This window comes from Podarcis tiliguerta (genome assembly GCF_965153285.1).
Source record: "Podarcis tiliguerta genome assembly, chromosome: 3".
Lineage (NCBI taxonomy): Eukaryota > Metazoa > Chordata > Lepidosauria > Squamata > Lacertidae > Podarcis > Podarcis tiliguerta.
The window spans coordinates 66,340,720-66,365,653 of record NC_139536.1 but is presented as its reverse complement, the minus strand read 5'-3'; the positions used below and the strand labels follow the sequence as shown (position 1 = coordinate 66,365,653).

The 24,934-nt window shown below is 39.0% G+C and overlaps 1 protein-coding gene across 17 annotated transcripts in view; it reads right to left on the bottom strand.

Annotated features, from left to right (window-relative positions):
- FAM184A (family with sequence similarity 184 member A) overlaps nt 1-24,934 on the bottom strand; it is a 62,436-nt gene that overhangs the window by 18,218 nt on the left and 19,284 nt on the right. For 10 of the 17 annotated variants that reach the window (XR_014509945.1, XR_014509946.1, XR_014509947.1 and 7 more), the window contains 8 exons: nt 23,399-24,253; nt 18,284-18,419; nt 15,719-15,900; nt 15,013-15,210; nt 13,760-13,882; nt 9,584-9,745; nt 8,691-8,816; nt 8,400-8,546 (listed from right to left, as the gene is read on the bottom strand). Coding sequence is in view for 13 of the 17 variants with exons in the window: in XM_083435180.1 (XP_083291306.1) it covers nt 8,400-8,546; nt 8,691-8,816; nt 9,584-9,745; nt 13,760-13,882; nt 15,013-15,210; nt 15,719-15,900; nt 18,284-18,419; nt 23,399-24,253 (1,929 nt within the window). In the remaining 4 variants the exon portion in view is untranslated. Of the gene's footprint in view, nt 1-3,425; nt 3,468-8,399; nt 8,547-8,690; nt 8,817-9,583; nt 9,746-13,759; nt 13,883-15,012; nt 15,211-15,718; nt 15,901-18,283; nt 18,420-23,398; nt 24,254-24,934 lie in introns of all 17 variants that reach the window. The other 7 variants (XR_014509944.1, XM_083435186.1, XM_083435178.1 and 4 more) reach the window with 1 other exon arrangement.

Genomic DNA, 24,934 nt, shown 5'->3' with positions numbered 1-24,934 from the left:
CAAAAACAGAGAGAATGCTTCTGTCTGCTCAGTCTGTTGTCTAGATGCTAACTGTTGATGGACAACTTCAAACCCCAGCTCTTGTCCTCTATCTTTAAACTAGACTTGGACAAGATAGATGATCTGTCTTCTGTAAAGTAGGACACATGACCACCCTATCTGCTTCAGAAGCTCCCAATTCTTCCTTTTGTGTTTGGTACTGTGGGACTCTACTTATCTTGCAACAGACATTATATGATGGTGGGTGGGCATGGTTTGGGCCAAACCATGCAGTTTCCCTTCCTGATTAATGAGTGAGCCAAGAGGGAGAAAAATCTGTACTTCCCAGATTACACACTGGCAAATAAAGCTTAGAAACAGCCTTAGCTGATGTATCACATCCCTCTCCAGACACATGCTAAGTGGGGAAGATGGAAACTGGCAGATCAGAGAACTGGTGAGGAGCCATTGCAAGCTGCCAAGGCAAAATTTGAAAGGGAATAGGCTTAATGTTTTCTGAACTGAGAGAGGTTCAAAAACTCCCCACCCTTCCAAAATTGTTGTCCACCCTTAAACAGTACTTCTATCTACAGTAGTCCTACCCCTTCCTGTTGCTGTGTTCCACTCTACTTGCTACGCATTATACAGGCCCTAAGCAAGAGTTCTATTCCTGACTTATATGTTCCTGCAGTGCAAGGTCTACAATTAAAGTTCCTCCTTAATCATTTCTCTTGGTTGTGATACCTAGTATATTCAGCTTCTGCTCACACATCACTGAACAGACTTGAACATTAGTCCAATTCTGTAAATAAAACCTGGAAGCAACGTATATCTTATATGAATTAAATTAATCATTACCAATTTTAACGTATCAAGGCAGATACTATGTAAAGAATATGTGCTATTGGAAGTTCCATTAAAAGTGGCAAAATTAAGGACAAACTTTTACATGTAATACACGCATGCATGGAATATATTCTTTTATGCATGTAAATCAATTTTTAAAACTTGCTAACCCATTTTGAAGTAGAAGAAAAGGATGATAAAAATCAGTTTGGTCACCTTAAATAAGTGGAATGGATTACTAGCTGCCTAGCGCTTAATATGAACAAATTGTATATAAAGATTCTATTTTAAGCTTCCACATTTTAAAATCTTTTTCTTTTGCTTCTGCTAGTTATCTATTGTAATGTCTCATTTCCTATCCTTGCATTATATTGTTGACACAATGACAACCAACCTACTAGAATCTGATAATAAATTATGAAAAGAGTGCTGTAACTGTGCAGAGTTTTAATGATCCATAATATATCTCATCTTATAAAGAGCCCTATTAAAATTGCACAGAATGTTAATGTTTCCCCAGCATTGATCTTTTACATTCATATAACCATTCAGTGATGAGGTAGATTTCCAAGTTAAAATACAGTAATAGAAATAATCCAATTATGTTAATCAGTATAAATATGCTTTTTGCTCTTCTTTTATCTTCCCATTTGGACAAGAACAAATTTTAAGTTTTTGTCAAAATGTATTTGAGTTAAACAGTTTATTTCTTAAGAAATAATGTTAAATAAATATTATTTTTATTATTAACCACCGTGCAATCCAAACAGTGCCAAGAGTAGGCAGTGAAGAAACATGCATACAACCTGTTTTCTTAAAGTTTCTATTGCAGCTGATTCTCCAACTGTGTGACTGTCATTACTGTAACTCCCCACCCCTAAGTTTAACCTAACCCTTTCCATAAGTGAGGCAGGAAGGGTGAGACAGGAAGAAATAGAAAGCCTTGCCTAGCAGGCAGTGGCACTAGCAGCAGAGCCAGTCAGTGGAAGCAAATGGCAGGCCCAGGGGGTGCCAAGTTGGTGTCAGCTTGTGCCTGTTGCCTGAGACAATTGCCTCAGTTTCCCTAATTGGAGTTTGCTATGATTGGAATCTTATCCAATGATGAATCTTATCCTGAAACTTAACCAAGGTCACAACCATTGGGCCATTAATGGTGTAGAGATCTCCCAGCTCAGGAATGTTATCCAGCAGAAGTGCTTTGCCACTGACAGAGATGACTCTATGCCAATGGGATGATGCTTCTGTTGACAGAACTCCCTTGGATTAGTGTGGAAGTTTCTGCTAGCGGAAGGGCTTTGCCAGCAAAGATTCCCTGGTGCAGCACGGAAAAATGGGGAAAGGGTAAAAAATGGTCATATCATGGAAACAACACATCCTAAGGTGTATCAGCTCACCTTCTCAACCAATTACAAGGGTCAGCATGGAGAGAGAAGGGGGGGGGGAGTCCTGTTGTGCAAATTCAAGTCCTTGTGGAAGGTTTCCGCTGACAGGACTCATTAGTTGAATCCCACCTATAGGATCGTGCTGTAAAGTAAATGGGTACCTGCTTGGGAATAAACACCATTGAACTCAATGAGATTTATTTCTGAGCAGATATCTGCGCTGTAAAATACTATTTTAGTAGCAACTCTATGAAGCCTGCAACTAAAATGACACCCTGTACCTGTAAACTATGTTAGTCATTCTAGGAAAAGCTCTGCCTAAAAACTTTTTTTAAAAAATCATAAATTCATTGCCACAGGGCAGGGATGGTGAACATGCTGCAGCCCACCCTAACAGTTAGCCATACTGCCTTGTTGGGCTAAAGGGAGATAAGAGTCCATCAGTAACTGAAGAGCCGTACATTTCTCATCCCTGCCGCAGGGGACCTTCAACTGTTTTGATTATCCTAAAGACCAAAGTCAATATTTCAGGGAGTTTTCCTAAACATTATGTTTAAATGTTAGCTAGGATCCAAACAGCCTTAAATGAAGTGAAAGGCACTTCCTTATGCAAAAAGGGGAACAACTGATTTATTCCTAGCTGCATCACAGCCCATTGCATTACACACCTGCCTGAAAGGTGTCCTGACCATCACAAGTGGCTTTTCAGCCATGTATGTGTGTGACAAAGTAAGTGAAAGATAGAGAAGCTACATCATGTGTGTATGTAGTGCATAAACTTAATAGCGTATGACCTTCTGGTGACCATTTAGATCCCACTCATTGATTTTTAAATATTTGTAGAAATAACAGAATGAAATATAGTAGCCAAACCATAACTGAGTTGCATTATTTATATTAAATTGTAACACGGTACCACACATTTCCATGCTTTATAAAAAGCTTTATAATGTGCAAATGTACTGCCTGCAAGCTTGCTTTTACATCACATAAAATGACTATGATGTTTAATGTCAAATGATATTAACACATACACATACGAATGAATGAATGAATGCAGCGCAGAGCTTTTTATGAAATTAATGTGTAAACTCTTCCCTTGAACAACATTTCTTTATTGATTTCAAAGGCTAATGCTCTGAAGCAGCACTGGCCAGTATGCAAGCTGAGAAGTGCAAGCATGCCCTCATGTACATATTGTAAGTGCAACTCACTTACATTGCTGATAGATTTATGCAAAGCTTCACCGAGACAGTGCCGCTATGAAGGAAAGATCACAGGAATAAAGGGAAATATTCAGAAATAACTAAGAAGATGGAATAAAGAAGGGACAGTAAAACACAGAACATTATATTAATTTAAGAAGGGAAAATATGTTGAAAATTGATTGGGCGAAATTGACACAGAAGATTTTTGCTATGGCTTGTTATGGAAATCCACTGAACACATGAAAACCACATAGATACAATTTGTGGTCCCATTTTTATAAGTGTTAAATATTGGGAGAAAATTTGTTTATGCTCAAGGATTTTATCATGCTCCTGTATTAAATATTTTTTTCCTTTGATCCAAATTGACACATCTACTTCAGTAAATATACTCTGGAAGAATAGCCAAGTATCTGTTGCATTTCACTATTGATATTTGTTAACAAAAGCACTTCAAACATTTTAAACAAATGTTCAGCTATATTTTGACATACATTTTGCCATCGTTTTAAACAAGGTGGCAACATGATTAAACATCGACATCTACTTTATTGCAAAATCAAACCAATCTGTAAATAATTTGGAACACAACTGAAACTTTTTTTTAAAGATTTAGATATGGATGTTCCTTAAAATATGTATTTTAAATTGTCAATCCATAGCAAAATTACATTCTACATATAATACTATAATGTCATTTAATAGGGGTGTGCACTGGTCACAATTGTCAATTTGTATCTGTCTTTGGGAAGCAGTCCAATTTGTTTCAGAACCATTCTGTGTCTTTCCAACTTGACATTATTGGAGATCGAATTAAACCTATTGAAAATTAAGTTTTCTTTTCCCCTATTCACTATAATTGGGAAACTAAAACAGCTATAACTTTTTTCACAGAAGTGGATGAAATGTGCAGGCATAGGAATCCCTCCTTAGTGGATTAAGCCTTTCTAATTATAAGCAGATACAACTAGGGAACTTTGTGTGCGGCACCTTTACAATTTGATTTTCTTAAAAACAAGTTTTTTTTCCATGTTATGGCATAATTAGATTCAGTTTGTAGAATAGGTCATACCTTCAGAGAGGACGAAGGCTGCAAAATTTCAGAATGATACATGTAATAGTTCTCCTACAAGTGCAGATGTTACTATTTCAGAGTGAGTACTATGAGACTCTTGGAAAGCAGCAACAATGATGTAAAAATAGCGTAGATTCCCAAGAAATGACCCTTGTTACTTCACGGGTCATTGATGGATTTTTGGGGCTACAAAAGAGACCTCTTCATTGACTTGTTTTGTGAAAAACAAGCAGTTTTTAACGTCTCACACATCACTGTGATTGGATTACCCTGGGAAAATAATTCACACTGATTCATGGAAGACCTGTCCATCAAAATGAAACATCTCCCCCACCTCTCTATCCACTCCCCTCTCAAGCTCTTGGCATTTCCCCAGTCAGTTTTGTTTGGGTTGGGTTTTTGAGGGCAGGGTGGAAAGTAGAGGCCACAGAGTAACAGAAGCTTTAGGGGTCTGTGATCCACCTCAAGATGCCTTGTTTATAGTACAAACTGTAACCTTCCCTGTCTTACATTCAGGGTACACAGAGCCGATGCACACCCCTACCGTGTACTAACAAGCTGAAGACGTACTGTCAGCATGTATAAGTGGTACATCACCATATACATCAGATGCAACATATATATGATTAATACAGTTTTTAAAATTGAATGATGGGTAATTTCATTTCTGGATACATGATTTATGATTCAGACACCAGTTATTTCAGATTAGTGCGAAGCAATAAACAAAAAAACCTAAGCTTTACTAATTCCCAGATCTAGGAAACTGCAAGGCTACATTCAAGGCTAAGACAGCTTGATGTATTAAGATTCCAAACTCTGAACTACTCCACTGAAAAGCGGGTCCTACACTCTTTGTTTGCTTAGATTGGATGTCAGATACATCTTTTAAACCTGAAACTTGGGACATTATGCTTGTTTACTTTGGATTTTATTTGATTTAATGCTAGGAAATTGTTACCCGCATAGAGTAGACCCACTGAAATGAATGCACTTAAGTTAGCAATGCCCACTGATGTGTCTACTTTGAGTATGACTTAATTGTAGTCAAACTAGTATTTGTGTGTGTTGAGAAAGTCCTGGATGTGATCCTGAATTGTTGTTTGCTTTGTGTGTGTGCGTGCGGTGTGTGTGTGTGTGTGTTGTGTGTACACATACTAACAGTCAGGATCACCTACATTCTCTATCAGAGCTACATCATAGTCTAAAATACTTCTCAGCCCTATTTCTTTTCACTTAATGGGGAAAGCAAAGATATTATTTTGTGTCCTCAAGCCAGTGATACTTAGTTCTATCTCTAATTTCCAAATAATGTCTACAAGACCACATTCTGAACCATTATCTCAATACAATGAAGGCCTGGTTGGGGACTGTGTAGAACCAAAATGTGCAAATGTCCCGGAAGGACTGTAAATGCTATCTTGGTAGTCAAGATAACCCCAGGACTAATTGGTGTGAGCTGTAACATGAGATCACACATGTTTATCTGCTTGTTTGAAGCTTTCTTTGGGATAGAGGAGGCTTCTCATGCTGCTTGCTTGTCAGCTGCTTGCTTATCTAAGAGATGGATAAGTGCTGGAAAGGGGCCTCTAAGCCAGGGGTGAGTTAATTAGACCATTGTTGCCTGCTTAATACCTTGATTTTTGTGTAAGTAAACCATATATGATTAGCATTTCATGGACGAAGCCAAAGTGGTGCTTGCCACTTCAGCGGCAAGGAATCCTGCATTACATTGCAGTATGTGAGTATCTTGCTATACTTGTAATATAAAATACTACAACTGATCACTATGGAGATTTGTGCATCTTTCTTTGGAATCCCTGCAACTGGGTCCATCGGGCCATCAGTCAATTCATCACCCTTGTCTGTATTTGGACCCACAGGACAGAACAGGGACTAACAAATTAATTTCAGACAAGAGAGAGGTGCTGTTGGTCAGCAGACAAGCTAATTTAGGATTCTGAGTACAGCCTGTTCTAAATGGGATTGCACTCAATTTGAAGGATAGGCTTTGCTCTTTGGCAGTGCTTCTGGATCCAGCATAGCTCCTTGATGCCAAAGCAGCTGCTGTTTCCAGGAATGCTTTTGTCCAGTTTTGGCTGGTGTGTCAACCCTTTTCTGGAGAAGGCAGCTCCAATATGTCACCTTCAAGCTAGATTTTTGCAGCATACTGTATATGGGGCTGTTGACTTTTAAGTGTGTTCAGAAACTGTAGCTGGTACACAATGCAGCTATCAGATTGCTTTCTTGTGTATGTTTCTAAGACCATATGACACCAACCTTGTTTGGTGTTTCGAGGCCCAACTTAAGGTCCTGGTGGTTACCTATAAAGCCAACAGCTTATGGAAGGGGATCTGAAAGACTGCCTCCTCCAATATGAACCAATCCAGAGGCAGAAATCATTTTCTGAAACTCTTTTGTATGGCTCACCAAAAGAGATCCAATTGGTGAGGCTGTTAGATAGGGTATTTTCTGTACTGGCACCTCAGTTTATGAAACTCCCTTCCTAGAGACATTAGACTAGCCTCATCCCTGTTCAATTTTAAACATTTTTATTTTGTTTGGCTTTTAGTGTTTTTTAAGTTGATATTTTGTTTTAATGTGTTACTTATATTATTGTTTTAAACTGTATTTTCTTTTCTTGCAAACTTGCTTGGTGGCCCATGTTGTAGCCAAAGGGTGATACAAAAACATTTTAATAAACAGTGAAATTTTATGGCTCTCTACTTACAAGTTAGTCCCAATGAGTTCAATGGGACCTACTCTCAGACAAGCTGATCCTAGGATTTAAGGATTAAACCATATTCTGTTTACCACATTTCTAAAATACAGCTATAAATGTACTTTTCCCCGAACACATCAAAATCCATAGTTTATTGTATTTAATTTGTGTGTGTTTTCCTGAATGCATTGTTTGGGATTTAAACCCATGTTCTATCTGTTCACTGCTGATGGCTGCAATGATGCTTTTTAGTTCTGTTGCAGAACAGGAATATTTGGTAAAGTTAACTCGCTACTTTCAGGAGGGCAAATCATTAATTTGAAACCCATCAAAGATATGATGCAATAAAAAAAATCTTCCAGTATCCATTAATGGAAGACATATGCATTCCAGTGGAAACTATGCTGAAATTATTGTTTCCTTCCTGTGACACCCATCCCTATGCTTTGTCTGCTACATAATTTTTACACGTCTCAAACTGTCCATCCTTAAATAAGTCTTTGTCTTTGTATACAGCCTATCACAATTATTTGATTTCTGCCGGAAACATTTGTAGAACATATGAATGTCCTATGAAGAATTTCCATACATAAAACCAGGTGGCTTCCAATGTGAACAGATATTTCAGCAACAAACAAGAAACTTATTACTGGATAGTCTTCAGTACCTACATTTTTGCTTTTTGCAAAATGTGCATGGTTCAGATGGCTGTTGTGGATTTAGCTCCTCTCCTTTGTATATTGTGTGCTGTTGGGCTGCACTGGGCATGGATGCTTAATAAGTTTATGTTTTTCATTTTGGATTTTATTGTTATGCATCAGGCTCTGAGTAGCACGAGCTTTTGAGGGAGAGGGATATAAACAAACTGGTGAATAAAAACATTTTCCCCAATATTTTAAGCTAGAGTCCTCTCAGATGTGAATCATACAGTTAAAGTCTGTCCTTCAGGTCCACAGTTGTACATTGGAGAGAGCAGATACCATGGCTTAGCCCTTACAGATTTCCCAATTCACTGCTAATCAAAGCATATTCATATATTTCATATAATTCTGTAACAGACACAATGGCCACCGACTTCAGCATATGATTTCCCTCCTTAATCATCCAACTAGCTCTACAACAATTTATCCCTTTTCAGATGTAATTTCACAACAGTAATAAAACATGCTAGTAATCATTCCAGTTACCTGATCCAAAAGATCTTCAACTTTCTTCTGCCAGCTATCTCTGGCAGCATTTTTCTCTCTCTCTTTTAGCTGCAGAAGTTGAGTCATTGCTGACTTTTTATCCTCCTCATGCTGAAGCCTTAACTCTTCTCGAAGTTTGGTACATTCCTGCCTAAGGAGAAGAAGCAGAACTAAAACTTTCTGGCCTTTAATAACACTATAAAAATATTATTGAAATGCACAGTTTGGTCACATAACTGCATTTAATATATGCTTTGTTGTAAAAGAAAAAAAATAAAATAGAAAGGGCACTTGCCGAAGATTTTCTGTCCATTTTATTTCTAGATCACGGGCCATTCTGTCAACCTTGAATTTTTCCTCTTCCCTCATAGCTACAATCATTACTTCATGCTGCTGTCTTTCCTGGTCTAGTTCACCCTAGGAACACAAAATTCAAAACATAGATAAGCAGCAACAAAATGATTTCATGACAATATTTTGCTCGGAAGCAATGTTAGTGCCTTTACTGAATGTTCAAGCAGTACTAGTGATTTTTTAAACTGACTGCTCAAGAATATGTTTTAGTTTGTATATTTTTATGCAATTAATTTAATGACACCTTAAAAATTTGTATTTTGATAATATTTTAATTGTATGAATTGAGTTGCTTGTTCCTATTAACTAGTCATTAAAAAAACAAGGATTTTAAAGTTCATCAGTGTTATGTAGATAAAACAGATCCTGACTCAAGGATCCATGATAACTTTTAGGTACATGCAAAGGAAGCTTGATATGTGCATAAGAACATAAGAGCCCTGCTGAATCAGACCAATGGTCTATTAGTTCAGCAACCTATTTTCCACAGGTGTCCTCTGGATGCTTCTCAGAAACTCACAAGTAGGAAATGAAGGATACAGTCTTCTCTTGTTGCTTCCAGCAGCCAGCATTCAATGACATGCCAGCTCTGAATCTGAGGTTAGAGCCATAATGACTAGACTCATTCCCCATGAATTTGTCAAATTTCCTTTTAAACACACCTAGTTTAGAGGACAGTAGCACATCTGCGTGAATATAAATATATGGGGTTACAGTAGACATTAGAGTAAATAGGAAAGCTTCTCTCTGTGTGTAAGGAGAGGGAGCTTCAGATGTGTAAAGCAGTTGCCATGAATCAGAGTGATGGAGCTGGTGTATCCTGCAGTTACCTGAACATTATACAGAGAATCAGTGGTCTCCCTCAGTCTTGCCCTGGTTAACTCCAGTTCTTTTTGTAGTATTTCCTGGGTTTCCTGGAGATTGGAGATATGTCCTTCTGCAGTACCAAGGCCCTGTTCACTTTTTCTTACTAGATCTTGTAATCGACCCATCTACAAAAAGGAGAGAAAGAAGTATTGATAGTTTAATAATTTCAGATTATGAACTTGTGTATGCTGAATAGTATGATACTCAGTATATAGTTAACTGAGCATGACATACTTTTGTGCATATTTCCCCCTATTTAAATATAATCTTCATACAGGCAAAACCAACCCCACTCAAAATTTTACTATTCACTACTATTAAAAAACAAACATACACCAAACATTTCAAACAAACACAAGTATCACAGTTTCCTAAGATTTAGTCTTTTAAAAAACAGGTTATAAAATACAATATTATAGATAAGAGAGGGCTGCCAAGAGCTACTGTAATTTCAAACATGGTTGGCAATTGCAAATATATATCCCCTATATGCTGAAGTTTTATTCATTATGCACACCAGTATTCTGCAAGAATGTAGACAGCACTGCATCCAAGCACACACAACTTGATGTTTTAGGTCTCATGGCCTTCACCCCATCAATATCTGGTAAGGAGACAAGCTTGCGTTTACGAGACTATACCTGTATTTTGAAATATTTCCTAAAGGATTGTATTAGTCAGGAGTTGACAACCTTATTATTAAAGGTTTTTGTAACAGGATTTTGTGGAAGGCAATTCTTTTATAATTTTACTTTTACAAGGATTATCTCAAAAAGAACTTCAGACATTTTTAACACTACATAGTGGACCTTTGTTATATACGCTAGCAGTATATAACAGCTGCCTGCAACTGGGAATGCATGAAGAAGATGCAATACAGATTACTTCCAATTATATCCGCATGAGATAGACTAGTATACATATTTTGGTTAATATTCTCTTTTTTTGTATTTGTTTGCTTATGCATAAAAATCACCCTAAATTAAGCTTTCGATTCAGAACTACTGACAGTATCAATGAGGCTGAATGTGAGGAAAATGCAAATCAATAGTGTGAATAAGGAAAAATTATCCTTCGGTCTCAAGTTTAAAAACCAATAAACCATGAAGTACATGTCTCCCTTAAGAGTCTTCAAAGCAAATAGTGAACCTAGTACACAATCTCCTCCTAGAGAATGAGTAACTAACGTGCCACTTTCTGAAGCAGAACTACTCATATTTTGCCTGACTTGGAAGCTCTATATACACGTATCCCTTCATCCAGCGGCCTCATATACCCATCAATGTTCTTGAACGTAGGAGGAATTTAATTAAACTTGAACTTTTACTCATTATATTTTTAAAACTAGCTTGGTAAAGCTGGATTATTGTTTCTTACACAAGTAATCAATACCACCCTTTGAAAAGAGATGACTCATCCACGGTTATTTGCCTTCCGCTCTGTATATATACATTTGCATATTCACTTCTCCACCAGACTGTTCACCAGCCACCACTCCAACTTCAGATTCTATTTTCTAAGTTGTTAAATAGGTGGGCAGTCTGCAGACTCAGACATATACAGATACTGTCAGCTACATATAAACCTTCTTGCCTGGCTTTTTTTTCAGCAAGACTGAAATTGCAGCTGTGACTGAGAATCTCTGCCTAAATGTTGAAAAGGGAAATAGCATCCTTTTGATTCTTTGGCAACCTTTGATAAAATGTATAATTTGGACCAAAAATTGAGCACTTGGTCTTACATGATCGACATGGCTTTGGATTTTGTATTTCACAGCAGTACACCACATAGCATTGGAAATTGCTATTGAGACTGGATATTTACAATTCAAAGGAATACAAAATCTCCCTAGGCATGTACAAGTCCTTGTTACATGCCTGTAGTAACTCTTTGGACCTTGATCTTGGCATCATTGTGAGCATCTGGAAGATTGCTCCCAAGTGACTATTCTTAGACATACATTCATCACCTCTCCCTTAGAGGTTTTATTCACAGCAAAGCAGTACAGTGGACGCTCAGGTTGTGAACGTGATCCGTGCGGGATCCACATTCACAACCCGCAGAGTTCACAACCCGCGTCTGCGCACGCATGGGTTGTGATTCGGCGCTTCTGCACATGCGCGACCACCGAAACATGGAAGTAACCCGTTCCAGTACTTCCAGGTTTTGGCAGTCCGTAACCTGAAAAAAAGGAACCTGAAACATTTGTAACCTGAGGTATGACTGTATGTAAATGTTGTTAAATATAAATAAATAAATAAAATCTCCTGAGGATCGTGCCTTTGGTGACCCATGGGATCCTATTTTACTCTCTTCTTGTTCAGTGCAAATGTGGGGCCACTTTGTTCTGCAACAATTTAGACGCTAAGAGCAGAATCTTATAAATGTCTACTCACAAGTTAAATAAATAGAACTTACGGTAGATGTGTAGAGGAGTGCAGCAATAAGTAAGCAGCTTTTATTCTCAGCAGTCCCTAATCCATTAATAAGCTATTTATTAGTGTTTGTATGAAATAATGAATAATTTAATGAAATAGTTTTAAAATGACAAATTGGCTTAATTGGCTTTTTCTGGATACTGGACCATTTCTGTGACAACTTATAAGCAACATTATTATCTGTAAAGCTGACATTTTAAAAATGTTAGTTTGTAATTCTGAAGCTGAGCATATACCGTATTTTTTGCTCTATAAGACTCACTTTTTCCCTCCCAAAAGTAAGGGGAAATGTATGTGCGTCTTATGGAGCAAATGCAGGCTGCGCAGCTATCCCAGAAGCTAGAACAGCAAGAGGGATTGCTTCTTTCACTGCGCAGTGACCCCTCTTGCTGTTCTGGCTTCTGAGATTCAGAATATTTTTTTTCTTGTTTTCCTCCTCCAAAAACTAGGTGCATCTTGTGGTCTGGTGCGTCTTTTAGAGCGAAAAATACGGTAATTAATTTTTTATGAGAAGGATCAATAGTTCAATAACAGTATTTTTAAAAGAGCATCTTAAGAATGCAATAAACATTAGATTTTCTGGTTACTAACCAATATACCATCTCTATCAAGTTGTTTAAAATAAAAAGCCACTCCTCTTCAGCACTGCAAAATAGCATATTAAAAACTAATGTACAAATGAAATTACAAATAAGAAATACTTAACAGACTGTTGCTCACAAGAAATATGGTCCTCAGACTGAAACAGGTTCTCCGCCCTGGTATACTATATGAATGTCTTTGTTTGTATAAAAAAAGAAGCTATAATGCAGACATCCCCAACTGCTGACCTTCAGTTGTTGCTGACTACAACTCCCAACATCCTTTACCACTGGGCATGCTGGTTGGGGTTTGTGGGAGTTGTGAATCCAACACTGGAGGGTCCCAGATTGGGGAATGCTGCTGTCATGGGTAAGATACTGAACTTGGGCCAAGAAATCCAGGTTCAAATCCCCACAGCCACTTAGTGGTGGTCTTAGGATATTCAGGACACTATCTAAATCTATAATACATTGTAGGGTTACTTTGAATGTAAAATGAGGAGAATCTATGTAAATTAACCTGAGCTCTTTAGAAGAAGGTTGGAGTATATATGCAACTACTAAGCAAAGCATTTGCATTTTTTAAAAAAAACATTGGGGGAAATACAATTACTGTACATGGGAAGTTAAGAATTCTTGCTGGATTAGAGCAAGGTCAATGTAGCAAATTCTGTTTTCAACAGTGGCCACCAGATGCCTCTGGCTTTTTACAAGTAGGGCATGGAGATGACATTCTCCTCCCTGTTTGTCCCTAGTATTTGATATTCAGAGGTATGCTGCCTTTGAATATGGAGATTTCATGTTTAGCTACCCATGGCTGTTGCCACTAATATAGCTATCCTTAATAAATGTGATTAAAGCAGTCTAGTAGTCATTACCAAGTCATGACAGAAAATTCTAGCATTATCAGAGAAGAGAACAACCTTCCTTTTCTCTACACCATTCATAAAAGTCATGAATATAAGAACTATATTTTTAAAAATATATTTAAAAAGCAAATTAGAATAGAGCAAATCTGAAACATACAGCTCTAAAACACTGACTAAAGAAAATATCAGTATTGGTTAAAAGTGGTCTAATGCACATGACAGTTAGCTGATATGACTAAGCTGATTCTTGCCTCCTGATTGGATGAAGTCAGCTTGGTTGTCAGTTCTTCCCTCAGGTTTTCCAACTGCTGTCGAAGCTGATTCTTCTCGTCTTCAAAATGTATCTTCTCTTTTTCAAAGTGCTGCTCCAACTCCTTAAGAAAACGAAAAACAATAGAGATGCCTGTTTAGGTTCATTACATACTAAAGCAGGACTCATATTAGTCTGTTTTTCTAATGCTCATGGTTGTTCTATGTATTACTTATAAGACAAATAGAGAGACCTGCTGTTGACACAAATAATATTTAATAAAAGTGCTGGAAATGTTTCTCCTTTTCCCCATTCTAATGAGTCCAACATGCAGAAGAGACAGAATATTAGTAAATTTGTAACATCTGGACAAGTCCAAAATTAGGATAATTCTAAACAAACAAAGGTTTGAGCCAAATATGCCATTTCATAGATGAGTTTTTAAGAAACTTCTAGTCTAATAAAAATATTTAATTTCAAGATGTTATTCTGCAGTGAAACTACTCAAGCACAAGGCTAAAAAATGTAAAAATTTAAGATGTCAGCTGAGGGCTTTCATGAAAGTACTGGGACTGTCAGTTTAATATTAACCTGGCCTATTGAAAACAATGAATCAAAAACAATTACTCCCAACAGTACATGCCCCCATCTCTCTCAAAAAAAGTATGGGAAATCTTTCGCTAGGAAACAAATACCATATTTTTCGCCCTATAGGGCGCACCAGCCCATAGGGCGCACCTAGGTTTTTTTTTTTTTTTGGGGGGGGGGAATAAAGAAAAAAAATTGCCTGCACCCAGAAGCTTGGGGCGCGCTGAGCTCAGCACGCCCCAGGCTTCGCGCAGCTCTCCCACGGCTAGCGGAGAGCTTGCCTGCACCCAGAAGCTTGCAGTAGCCTGCAGCTTCGGGCTTCGCGGCTTTGTGCAGCTCTCCCACAGCTTGTGGATAGCAGCCTGTTCTGGGGGCTGGGGTCGGGGGAAGCTCGGGCTTCCCCCGCCCCAGCCCCGCACCTGGGGGGGGGGAATATTTTTTTTCTTTATTTCCCCCCAAAAAAACTAGGTGCGTCCTATGGGCTGGTGCGCCCTATGGGACGAAAATACGGTAATTTGTGTAGCTGAAAAATTTGCTACATGCTTCCTCTTGCTTTTACAAGCCTCCTACTGGAAAATATCTGGAACTAAGGTACGTGATTTTTTAATTCAAAATCTTTTTCATACAGCAAAACTAAGAACAGTCCTCACATTATAGTTCTCTTACCATTTGCAGTTTCTTTTTCTCCTTGTTAGCAGTGCTATGTGCTGCCTCAAGAGCAGTATGATGTTTCCATGCCAACTCCTCCAAGGTCTTAGAATGAGCCTCATTTAATTGTGCAGCCTCCCCTTCCAGCCTGGCTTGCAGTTTTATCAGCTCCTTCTCATAATATTCTCGTTGTGTTTCCCTTGCTTCGTTCACTTTCTGTTAATTCAAACAAACAAACAAACTGGAACACATGACATCATCCATTTTTTCCACTGTAACCTTTGTCCCTGCCTATGACCTTCAATTCTGCAACTCTACCACCATTCTCTGTCTCATACAAGACTCCACCCATATTCTCTTGGCAGCTGAAAACTCCACCTTTGCTGTAGTACTGGAACTGTCTAAGGGACAGTGGACCTAGAAATAAAGCATTCTGGGTGAGGCCTTGACACCCCTCTCATAAAGACCAAAGAGGTAAGTCGGCCTTGGAGCAGACATGTTTCCCTGTCCCATTAGCGTTAATAGAAAATGTTTTTAAAAGGATAAACTGAGGGAGAGGGTACAGAAAATATCCCCTCCCTCAAATTCCCAGTGTTCTGTGGCCAGCGTAAAGCAGTAGGGCTTAAGAAGTGGCTCCTCCACCACAGTATTTCCTCCTCCCACCCTCCACTTTAGCACTGTTGAATCGAAGTTGTTCTTTTTGAAAAAGCATTACTTATTTTACCTTCTCCAGTGCAAGAATTTGTTGCCTTTGTCTTTCATCCAGGCTCTGCGTTTTGCTTTGTAATAGATTTCTTTCATCTTCTAGCTGGGACAGTTTCTCCTTTAATCTAGATTTTTCTGATTCCAAATCCCTTATTGTAACTTCCTGGGTCATTTGTGTAGCTTGAAGCATTCCAATATGACCTATAAGAAAAGAAAGTATGAATTTAGAATCAGAGACACATCCAAACACAATTGTGTAAGAATGGCATAGACCATTGGCTGCGTTTAGATTATCCTATCTTGGTTTAAGAAGCACGAGTCTTTTGTTCACATGCTCTGTACCTGCACTGCTGCTTCCCTGTTCCTTTTTGTATTGTGTTGTGGTAATTCAGAAAGTTTCCCATTATGTCTGATCTGGGAAAATATGGTTACCAGGTTCAGAACAAGCCAGGATCTTAAAACCAGGGTTTGAAGTCGGCTGAATGTCCTTACCAAAGCTGGTAACCACAGGTTATCAGTTTGGATGTTAATTGGAAATTATGGTTCCCATGGATTTCCAAGGATCGATTGCAACACACTGAGAAGGACAGAAGGAAGGGGCTGCATGTGTGGGTACAAGGCTTGTTCATATCTAGCTTTATTAAGCTGATATGATTGCCCCAATGCAGCTAAGTGTTATTTAGACCACAATCCTATATACCAGGGGTCACCAACCTAAGGCCAATGGGCCGGAAGCGGCCTGTGGAGGTCGTTTGACCGGCCCACAAGCTGCCCCCAAACCGAGTTGCCCGCTCACGTACTGCGCTAATCTGGCGCAGTGCAGCAAGGGGCCTCGCTTCTGCGGCGCCAGAAATCACGTCTGCACAGAGGCAGAGACCAAAAATTGAAGGCGTGCGTGCTCACACAAGCAAGAGATCCGGCCCACGGAGGGATCTCCGTGGGGCCGATCCAGCCCAGGCAACATAAACCTTGCTGACCCCTGCTATGTACAATTGAATGTAGAATGACTTATTTCTAAGAAAACTTGTATAGAACTTCACTGTCAGACATACTGATCATATAACAATTTTATTATTTAATGCCACACTGCTCTTATAGCAAATCCTGCCTCATTATGTATGTTGTCCAAATAAATCTTTGGGCCACAAGTGAAACCACAATGTCTTTCTGTAATTCTGTCATAGAACATTCATAGTTAACTCATTTTATAGTTAACTCATTGACACAACTCTTGAACTGCTAAAGTAAGAGGAAATCACCCTAAAAGTCCACTAAACTTTTCCACTCCCTAACACTTGCAGCCCTGGCAAATGTTGTAGTGAGCAAAGTGCAGCATACCCAGCAGTTCCCATAATTATAAAGCTTTTCTATATCTTGAATAGAGCAATCCACTAATTCTCCTTTTTTCCAGGATCCTGAACAGGCTACACTCAATAAGAGCATCAATAGCAGTGCTGGGCTTGTGCACAGAAGGTTGTGCCCAAAATTATTACTGCATTGAATAAAATTTCTGAAACAGATTTTGTTACTATTTTAGAGAGGTAGGGAACAATCAGCAACAGGAGTGCATAACTGCCAGCATCTGGGCTGGATCTGGCCCATGACACAGTACCATCAAGCCGGTAACAACTCTTGGTTGCACCTTTTCACTCAATTGTGTGCCTCAAGCCAACTGTATTTCTGCGCTGGGCGGGGAGAAGAGAGTTCTAATGTGTGGACCAGCCTTCAAATTGTAAAACAGTAACAAGCCAAAAACCAGCAAGGCAATCCATGAAAGATTATGCCATAATAAATGTGTAAGTTTTCAAAACGTCACAAGATTCAGTTGTTTTTGCTGCAAGAGGTACCCCTTCGGAAATTATAAAAGTTAATTAATAGAGAATACAAGACTTCACACTGAGTGTTTTGGAGTCTCTCAGTATGTATGTTTGCATTATATATTCAAGACTTTAACAATGATTTTTTTCCACCATATTTCACATATATGCTAGAAAGTTCAAAATTTAAGACAGCAGGGTAAGGAAGCTCTGGCCTGCAGGCCAAATTAGACACATGAGGCCATTACCCCCAAACCAAACATATCTGCTGTACACCAGACATAATATGTGACACCAGGTATGGGGCAGGTAAAAGTGCAAAGAACAACTGGGAACTTAAAGTGTGCTCCCAATTGTTCCTTAGTAAGCAGCACTCCTTGACAGTGCCAATAATTTGATGATTTGTGCTGATGGATAAAATGATTTGTGCTGATGGATAACTTATCTGAAGTTGTCACCCAATGTCATAATGATATCAGGGAACTGACATCTGGGCAGCCCTGCCTACTTGTTGTAGTGACCTGTGGGTTGGTGGGAGAAGTGAGAAACTACCTGGCCTGGGCTGCTACATTCCCATCACTCTTGATATAAGCAAAGTCTAGCAATAACAAAAGAGTTATACTATAAGCTTTTCAATTCATCATTTAAAGGTTATAAAGGCTTTGTATAAAACAGGCTTTTTGCATTAAACTACTGAACAAAAACATTCTGAATATATACTTAAGGTAGATTACATACAAAGCACATAAAAACAAATGCACACATACTGGCTTTTAGTACTAGATCTGTGGCCTGTTGCTGTAAACGTTCTCTAGCAGCTGCTAGTTCACTTTCAACCTCTTTGTGTTTGCTTAACAATGACATTTCCTCATCTTTGACATCATCCAACTGTTTTTGAAGAGCCTAAGAGAAGAGAAAACCATATTAAAAGGACAAAGTAATGCTTTTTAAATGGGACAACTATGAATGAAATTTACCAATTTATAAAACAAGGGCTGCTAGCAACTTTCTTGCCTGGACATTCTTGCAGTGCTTTAGTCACAAAAGTCTGTGAGCCTCTTGCATACAAGCCTGATGTACCAATGTGTCTAATAATTAATCCCCCCCCCCCCAATCAACGCAGAAAACAATACAATGTTAAATGTAACCCTTTCCTTTTACATTTGATGTGGCTGGGTGGGTGTACAGGCCCACAAGCCTCACACTCCACGATGAAAACAACACACACACACGGAAGCAAACAAAAATACTAAAACGGCAACATGATAAACAATCATGTTGATAATAAGATAATATGAAAAATAGAAGACATTTTTCTGAATGGAAAGAAGGGACCAGATAGGCTTCCACCATCAGGAGGGCTGTGTTCTAAGTACTCATCAAGCACCTCTCAGATGGTGCATTTTTAAATTATATGGCCATTCAGATAAGTCAGAATAAATGTTCCAGTAATAGTATAGACATGTTGGCATTCTGCCCTGACAGAAAAAAAATGCAATTTAATTAGAACAACATATTAAGTTCCCATTACAAAAATGAACTTTATTAAAGAAAATATGCCAACTTAAAAAGCAGCTTACAAGGAAAAAGGCATGACTAAGCTATGTGTGACTGATTGCAACTCAATGTTATGTATTATGCATGCTCAATATATAATTTTTATCCCTTTTTCAAGCCTTAAAGCTATGTTAGATGACAGTCATAGAAAATTGATAAGTGCTTAAAGTGCACAGAGACAGAAGACTGAAAATGCCATTGTACTAAATATTAATGACTGCATTATTTAGCACAATATATATCAAATTTGCAGGAAGAATGGCAAGAAGAACCACTTCTTAGTCTTCGGGGCTGGGGGAGGCAAGTAAATCAACATTTAAAACATGCATTTAGTCCCATGCGGAATAAAAGCAGGAGAATTGGCTAAGAACTGTCAATTGATAACTACCGCATTTTTCGCTCTATAACACGCACCCGACCATAACACGCACATAGTTTTTAGAGGAGGAAAACAAGAAAAAAAATATTCTAAACGAAAGAGTGGATGTATGGTTTTTGTGGTTCATGCTGTGGCCACAGACATGTGATCTGACGGTGAGTTTGGGGTAGCCCAATGCAAAAATCCTGAGGATCCATGTGGATCCATGCTTTGTAACCACATTTTTGCACCACTGCGGCCCCAGGCAACAGTGGGTACGTGATTTTTTTGGTGCAAGCTGTAGCCATGGACATGCTTGTGATCTGCTGGTGAATTTGGGGTGACCCGTGTAAGCGGCTCCTCTCCTCTCCCACTTTGCTCCTTTAAAGCAAGCAGGCTCTCTGTCCCTCTCTCCTCCCCACTCAGCGGCTCTTCTCCTGCTTTGCTGTTTCAAAGCGAGCCATGGAGGAAGGGGAACCATGGATCCTCTGCTCACGACTGCAGCAGATCCCCCTGTCATCTGTAGGCATTCGCTCCATAACATGCACAGACATTTCCCCTTACTTTCTAGGAGGAAAAAAGTGAGTGTTATGGTGCAAAAAATACGGTAATTAGAAAAAGATGTTCAAGAACTATTAGAGTTCATGACTACGCCACAGAAGTGAGATTTCAGTGAGGCAGCCTACATAAAATGAAAAGAAGAAAGCTAGAATACAAATTTAAGTTTTGAGGTAAGGATAGAAGAGGTTTTAGTAACTTTTAGTCACAAGCAGCAAAATCCACCAAAGTCCCATAATCCATTATTGGATACAAAATAGGTTAAATTGCAAAAAAGTTTATTATCAATATTATTCACTATGGTAAATTTACATACCACCCTTCATGCATGGATCTCAGAGTGGTTCACAAGATAAAAACACAACATTCATAATAAAAACAAGAACAAAACTAAAACAAAACAATAACTCCCCCCCCCATCCGCTTCTTAGTTACACTTCAAAATACAGTGGTACCATGGTTTAAGAACAGCTTAGTTTATGAACAACTTGGATTAAGAACGCTGCAAACCCGGAAGTAGGTGTTTTGGTTTGTGAACTTTGCCTTGGAAGCAGAACATGTTTCGCTTCCTGTTGAGTTTGTTCCATTTGTAAATTGAGTCTCCCGCTGTTATGGGAAAGCACACCTTGGTTTAAGAATGCTTTGGTTTAAGAACAGTCTTCCGGAACGGATTAAGTTTGTAAACCAAGGTACCACTGTAACCATCCCATCCCAGGAGAGTAACTCTTTTGGCATGCATGTCTAGTTTATGTGCTCATCTGTTCAAAACAATGGAGAACCCAGTAGAAGGGTAACAACCTTTTACCATGGAGGAGAGTGAGCATGTGACTGCAAGTTCACACACACAGTGCTAAACTATGTTTTTTCATAATATGTGACTAGGATGCAGAGGATCAAAAGATATTTTCTGAGTTCACTCCATTGCAGCCCCCTATGTAGCATCTAAAAGCCACTCCTTTGGGTAAGGGCAATGCTCTTATAAAAGGTAAAGGTAAAGGACCCCTGGACAATTAAGTCCAGTCAAAGACGACTATGGGGTTGCGGTGCACATCTCGGTTCAGACCAAGGGAGCCAGAGTTTGTCCACAGACAGCTTTGGGGGTCGTGTGGCCAGCATGACTAAACTACTTCTGGCGCAATGGAACACTGTGATGGAAACCAGAGTGCACAGAAACGCCGTTTACCTTCCTGCTGCAGCAGTACCTATTTATCTACTTGCACTGTTGTGCTTTTGAACTGCTAGGTTGCCAGTAGCTGGGGCAGAGCAATGGGAGCTCACTCTGTTGCACGGATTTGAACCATTGACCTTCCGATCAGCAAGCCCAAGTGGCTCAGTAATTTAGACCACAGTGCCACCCGCTCCCTTTTGTTCTCTTACCATGGCAATGGCGCCTACCTGTGAGGTCCTGGAACTGAGTTCCGGTGAGTTCAAGCTGAAAAAAAGTCCTGGGTCAGGGGACCCCCTAAAATGGTGTCCAAAGTGAAGTTGGTGGCTTCAAGCTGAGGCTGGGAAATTGGTGGGGTGGTATCCAGTGCTCCCATTCCAGAAGTGCAAGAGATGTGTGCTGGTTGAACAGAACTTTTTATTCCTCTTCTCCCCTGCACTTCCCAACCTCAAAATCAGCTTTGGAGGATTAGGAGACTCTCCAGAGAAGATTTGGGAAGCATGGGGTGGAGGAGGAGAAACATCAGCAGAACTCCACTGGCACTGCTTTGGATACAACCCCAAATTTGTTGCATCAATATAAGTGCCATCTGCTTGCCCAAGGGGTCCCTGGATCAAAGCCGCCAATTTTAACTGTTAATTACTTCATATTGTCATTTGCTTTCACTGTTAGAAGAAAATCTACTGTAGTTTCACCTGGAAAAACTGTATCATAGTTTTGGATATAAACTTGAACCAATGCCATATTTAAATGTTTCACCCTCTAAATATACTGCAAGGTGAGGAAGGCAACGTGTTTCTGCAGCTAGCACAGCAACAGGCCCTTCAGCAATCTAAAGTCCCAAAGGCAGCAGGAAGGAATATCCATCCGCAAAAACCATCAATATGGTAAAGCAGAAAATACAATGACTGGATCCTTTATATCAGGAATGGCCAACTGGTGCTCCTTTAGTAGGAGTCACCCTGCTGTTTGCTTCAACCTGTCCCCATCTCAGCATCTGGTGGCCTGAGAGAGAAGCAGTACATGACTAAATGTTAACAGACGGGCACGTGAGGAATTTCTCTATTTAAGGTGGGGAGTGTTGGAAGTGCAGCTATCTCAGAAAGAGAAGCTTTCATGGGGCTTTTTTGCCTGGATTATGCAACTTCCCTGATGTGAAAGTAGGGTTACCCATGCCAAAACAGTTGTGTGAAACTTTTAAAATAGCAGTACTGCACCCCTCTTGAGTGCTACGTTGAGGGATTCCCAAGAGGCTTCTGCATTTAGGGCCATTATGAAGGCTAATATGCAGATATGTTCCATGCACTGCTTTTGGTTTGGGCAGTACTACTTCTCAGACAACTTGCAAGGGAAATAGCAGTGCCCAAGTGAACAGCACCCCACAAGGCACTACAGAGACTCATCTTGAATGTCCTCACCTTTCACACTGAGAGGGCACCTGCCAATTTCAGCATGGGGGGTATGAACCTTGCTCTGAAGGTGTCTGGATCTCAAGTTGCTTGGTAAGGAAGCGTCTGGTACAACATATGAAAGAAGTTGACGATCACAGCTTAAAACCTCACAAGTAAGTAACTCAAAATTATTTTTATGTTTTGGATACAACCGTATCATCAATTAGCTTCACATCTTTTTCATTTATTTCAACTAAACTTGTGTGTAAGTAAATGAACAAAGCAGGTATTTTTATAAACACCTATCTTTGCACAACTTTTACAACCTAAATACCAAAAGCAGCAGAGTCAATATTAGTTTCCATATAGGAAGGGACAAAATCAACCAGAGTTTGACATTCCCCATCTGGCTCAGATAAGAAACCAAAGGCCACTTCAAAACGTTTTACCAGTTTGTTTGTTTGTTTGTTTGTTTGACAAAGAAACTACTTTTGTGTAGAAAGAAGTTAAAACTGTTAGCTAAACTTCATGCACACATAAATTATTTCCTTGCATATTCAATATATGGAACACCCAGTAGAACACTCTATCCCTTAACTATACACAGAAGCATTGTAATGCTTTCCACTATGTGTAACCACTTTGTGTTGAGGAAAAGCCCAGCAACTGAGTCTTTGAGGTCCAGTATGCAATAAATCATTTATCATGTATATAGGAAAGATGTGAAACAGCCAAGTGGTAGTGACAAAGACTTGAAACTTCACAATCAACATACAAATGGTGAACCATCATTACTTCTTACAGGTTACATTACTTTTGTTCTAAACAAATAATGTAACAATTCTCATCTCACCTGCACATTGTTTTCTGCTGTGTTGAGTGCTACTTGAAGTTTCTGACATTTTTCTCGTAGACCACCTGCTTCATCCTGTACCATCTGCAATTCAGTCTTAAGCTTTCCCAGGTTTTTTCGTAAAACAGATTCTTGGCTTTGAAACTCCTTTCTTAGTTCTATTTCCTTCTCTTTGCAGGTCTTCAGGCTTTCAGCCGTAAATAGCTGGGACCTTTTCATAGTATCAAGTTCATGCTCATAGAAAGATTGAGCTTTGCTGAGTTTACCTTCATAGTCCTCAATTAGCTTTTTTCTTTCCACTCTTAGCTCTTCAACTTTGGCATTCAGTTCTTCGACATCCCGCCTGTGTAATTCTTCTAACTTTTCCTGTCCCTTATTTAAAGTAGCATTCTGATTCTGATGGGTCTTTACAAGTTCCTGGACCTCAAGTCTATGTGCAGCTCTTAGTTCTTCAAGAGCTGAACGTTTATCCTTTTCCAACTGTACTTGTAATTGTATAAAACTCCGCAACCTCTCCTCAAACTTCTTTCTAATTTCTTCTACTTCCCGTGACATAGTTACTACACGCTGAACATGCTGAGCTTCTGCACAAAGTTGCATATCCTCAACTCTGTCTTTATATGCTTCAAACTCAGTTAAAGCTTGATGCTTCATCTTTTTATGATCTTCCAATGACTCTTCTAAAACCTGGATTTTTCTTTTGAGATCCATTTCCTCAGAAACTTTACTCTTATACTGCAGAATCTTTTCTCTGGTTTCTGCAATAATTTGTTGGATTTCTTCTTCATGAGCATCTTTGAGGGCTTGAATAGCAGCCTCATGTTCATCATTCTTTGTGTTCAAAGCATATATTACCTGCACAAATACACATATAAAAGATTACTTCCTTACTCAGAAAAAAGAATTTCAAAATAATCTGACACTTTGTGGCATGGTACTGAATGACACATGTCATTAAAAGTGATGTTTTATCGTGCTATTAAAATGACAGCAAGTACAAAGAATACATTAATATTAAAGAATAAGTACATTAAGTTAGCAAAAGCAAAAAAGGCTTGACTTCTTTTTGTGATAAAGGTAAGCAGGAATGCTAGCAAAACATTTTGAAACTAAACAATACCTATCAATTACATTTACAAATTTCATTATATTAGTTAATTGATTAATTAATTATATGTCTTTGTTTAGCTAAAATATACACATATGGAACATCTCTCTTCCTCTGTGCGTACTTGTCCCTTAATATCAAGCAGAGACACCTTCCTAGAGACCCCTTTTGGAAATGGAGTGATGGGGACTCTGACCACAGCTTCGCAAGGGTGGCCAGAATCCTTTGGAGTCATCTAATCTGGGGCGCAGAGAAGACTGGCTATTGGCCAATTTATGATGGACCAGTTTTTGCCTCCTGGTTGCTGGGACTCTTGCAAAGAATGCTGGAATAAGTTGACCAAGATTGATCCTGTGTTCTCAGGCAAGAGTACATACTTATAATCACACCAAATAAATATGTTATTCCTTAAATCAGGGATTCCAAAA